Source organism: Erithacus rubecula, assembly GCF_903797595.1.
Source record: "Erithacus rubecula genome assembly, contig: scaffold_1004_arrow_ctg1, whole genome shotgun sequence".
In the NCBI taxonomy this organism is placed as follows: Eukaryota; Metazoa; Chordata; class Aves; order Passeriformes; family Muscicapidae; genus Erithacus; species Erithacus rubecula.
In genome coordinates, this window is record NW_027636412.1 from 26299 (window position 1) to 29924 (window position 3626).

Consider the following 3626-nt stretch of genomic DNA (forward strand, 5'->3'; position numbering starts at 1 on the left):
ATGGAGGAGAGCGGAGGTGAGGGGGGACAAGCGGCACTGGGGGGTGGCACTGGGGACACTGGGGATACTGGGGACATTGGGACACTGGGGTACTGGGGATACTGGGGACACTGGGGACACTGGGGACACTGGGGACACTGGGGACAATGGGGATACTGGGGATATATGGGATACTGGGGACAATGGGGACTATGGGATACTGGGGACACTGGGGACACTGGGGACACTGGGGATAATGGGGACACTGGGGACTATGGGGATACTGAGGGACACTGGGGACACTGGGAATACTGGGGATACTGGGGACATTGGGGACACTGGGGACAATGGGGACACTGAGGATACGGGGGACACTGGGGAGCAATTTTCCCCAGTATCCCCCACTGTCCTCCAGTGTCTTCCCAGTATCCCCAGTGCCCACCCAGAGGGGTCCCAGTTGTCCCCCCCAGTATCCCCAGTATCCCTGTGTCCCCAGTGTCCCCAGTGTCCCCATTATCCCCAGTATCCCCAGTGTCCCCCAGGTGTTACTGGCCCAGGTGAGATGTTATTGGTCCAGGTCAGGTGCTACTAGCCCAGGTCAGGTATAACTGGCCCAGGTGAGGCATCACCTGACCAGGTGAGGTGTTATTGGCCCAGGTCAGGTGTTACTGGCCCAGGTGTGGTTTTACTGACCCAGGTGTGGTTTTACTGGCCCAGGTGTGGTTTTACTGGCCCAGGTGAGGTGTTATTTGTCCAGGTCAGATGTTACTGGCCAAGGTGTGGTTTTACTGGCCCAGGTGTGGTTTTACTGGCCCAGGTGAGGTGTTATTTGTCCAGGTCAGATGTTACTGGCCCAGGTGAGCCATCACCTGCCCAGGTGAGTGTCCGGCCTCGCCGTGGCCGCAGGGCTCAGAGCTTCCGGGAACCTGTCAGGCCAGTCCGGCCAGCAGGAGTCACCTGGGCAGAGAGCTGGGGCTCACCTGGGGCTCACCTGGGACTCACCTGGGCAGAGAGCTGGGGCTCACCTGGGGCTCACCTGGGCAGGAGCAGAGAGCTGGAGCTCACCTGGGGCTCACCTGGGCAGAGAGCTGGGGCTCACCTGGGGCTCACCTGGGCAGGAGCAGAGAGCTGGGGCTCACCTGGGGCTCACCTGGGCAGAGAGCTGGGACTCACCTGGGGCTCACCTGGGCAGGAGCAGAGAGCTGGGATTCACCTGGGGCTCACCTGGGCAGGAGCAGAGAGCTGGGGCTCACCTGGATTCACCTGGACAGGAGCAGAGAGCTGGGGCTCACCTGGGGCTCACCTGGGCAGGAGCAGAGAGCTGGGGCTCACCTGGGGCTCACCTGGGCAGGAGCAGAGAGCTGGGGCTCACCTGGGGCTCACCTGGATTCACCTGGACAGGAGCACAGAGCTGGGGCTCACCTGGGGCTCACCTGGATTCACCTGGGCAGGAGCAGAGAGCTGGGGCTCACCTGGGGCTCACCTGGGCAGGAGCAGAGAGCTGGGACTCACCTGGGACTCACCTGGGCAGGAGCAGAGAGCTGGGGCTCACCTGGGCAGGAGCAGAGAGCTGGGGCTCACCTGGGGCTCACCTGGATTCACCTGGGCAGGAGCAGAGAGCTCGGGCACACCTGGACAGGGTCAGAGGGCTGGGACTCACCTGGATTTACCAGGCTGGGATCAGGGGCTGAGATTCACCTGGGCTCACCTGGTCAGGCTCACTCACCAGGATTTACCTGGACAAGGGGAGGGGCCGGGACTCACCTGTCTGGACTCAGGGGCTGAGACCCACCTGGACAAGCGAAAGGGCCAGGATTTACCTGGCCAGGACTCACCTGGACAAGGGGGAGGAGCTGGGACTCACCTGGCCGGACTCAGGGGCCAGCATTCACCTGGATAAGGGGAGGAGTCAGGATTTACTTGGCTGGGACTCACCTGGCCAGGCTCATTCACCAGGATTTACCTGGCCAAGGGGGAGGGGCCAGGATTTACCTGGCCAAGGGGAGGGACTGACATTTACCTGGCCGAGACTCACCTGACCGGACTCAGAGACCAGGACTCACCTGGTCAAGATCAGGGCCAGGACTCACCTGTCCAGGTCTCACCTGGCCGCTCTCAGCCCCTGCAGGTGTCCCCTCCCCCCCCCGAACCCGGGCACAGGTGAGGCGGATGCAGGGGGAAGGGGGGGAGGGGCGGGGTCTCGCGGCCACCAGGAGCGGCTCCTCCCACCTGTGGGGGAGGGGCGGCGTCCGGCCGCAGGACTTTCCCACGGTGGCCGGGATGGGGGAGGGGCGGGGAGGGACTCCGGCCACGTGAGTTTCCCACGGTGACCAGGACACCCCAGGGTGGGGGAGGGGTCTCATGTGACCGCAGGAAGTGACCAGGACACCCCCAGGCGGGGGAGGGGTCTCGCTCCGGCCACAAGAAGTGGCCGAAACTCCCAGGGTGGGGGAGGGGTCTCACTGTGACCGCAGGAGGTGACCCGCACACACCTGGGTGGGGGAAGGGTCTCGCTCTGGCCACAGGAGTTTCCCACGGTGACCACGACCCTCGGGGTGGGGGAGGGGTCTGAGTGTGACCACAGCAGGTGACCACAACCCCCCGGAGTGGGGGAGGGGTCTCAGTGTGGCTACAAGAGGTGACCACAGTGGTGGCCAGGGTGGGGGAGGGGTTTCACTCTGGCCACAGGTGACCAGGACAGTAGGGTGGGGGAGGGGTCTCAGTGTGACCACAGGAAGTGACCAGGACACACCTGGGTGAGGGAGGGGTCTCATTATGTCTGCAGGAGTTTCCCACGGTGGTGTCTGGGGTGGGGGAGGGGTGTCACTCTGGCCACAGGTGACCAGGACACCCCCAGGGTGGGGGAGGGGTCTCGCTGTGACCACAGGAGTTTCCCACGGTGGTGACCGGGGTGGGGGAGGGGCCTGACTCCCGCCACATGACTTTCCCACGCTGACCACGCCCCCCCGGGCCTCCCCTCCCCCCGCAGGTCTCTCCGTCCGAGCGTCCGAGCGTCCGACTCAGGAGTGGCCGATGGCTCCGCCGTGGCCACCGCCGCCCTCTCTGCCGACCACTCCCTTCCCCGGCCGCGCCGTGGCCGCGGTGGCCGCGGTGGCCGAAGCGCTGCTGGCCCCCGGCTGGTGGGCCCTGGACCGGCTGCTGGCGCTGCGTCCCACCACGGCACAGCGGGCGCGCTGGCGCCGGCACCGCGGCCTCGCCCTGGCTGCTCGGGTTGTGGCGGCGCCGGCACTGGTTTTGGCACTGGTTTTGACGCTGCTGCCGGCGCTGCTGGGGTTGCTGCTGTGGCTCCCGGCGCAGGCCAAGCGCCGGCCCTTCGTCCTCCAGCACGAGGCCGCGGTGGCCACGGCAGAGCCCTGGGAGCCGCGGCGGTGCCGACGGAGTTTCACCTTCCTGAGCGCCAACGTGTGCCTGCTGCCCAGCGGGCTGGCGAGGTTCAGCAATCTCGGTGACAGCCGGCGGAGAGCGGACGCCATCGGGCGGCTGCTGGCGGCCGGAGCGGCGGTGGAAGGTTCCGGATACCGGCAGGGGCTGCTGGGCACGCGGCGGGGCCGGGGCGGAGGTTATGGCGGCACCGAGGATCGAGGGAGGCCGGGAAGAGAGTGGGGGGTGGGTGTGGCCGGGGTGGA

General features: G+C 66.3%; 1 protein-coding gene across 1 annotated transcript; it reads left to right on the forward strand.

The window, feature by feature from the left end:
* Positions 1-3606, forward strand: LOC306815104 (sphingomyelin phosphodiesterase 5-like; the record flags this gene model as incomplete). The annotated part of the gene is made up of 2 exons (XM_079331731.1): positions 1-16; positions 2969-3606. Coding segments are annotated over 2 exons (654 nt in total), but the record flags the coding sequence as incomplete, so codon positions are not given.
* Between the last annotated feature and the right edge of the window lie 20 nt (positions 3607-3626).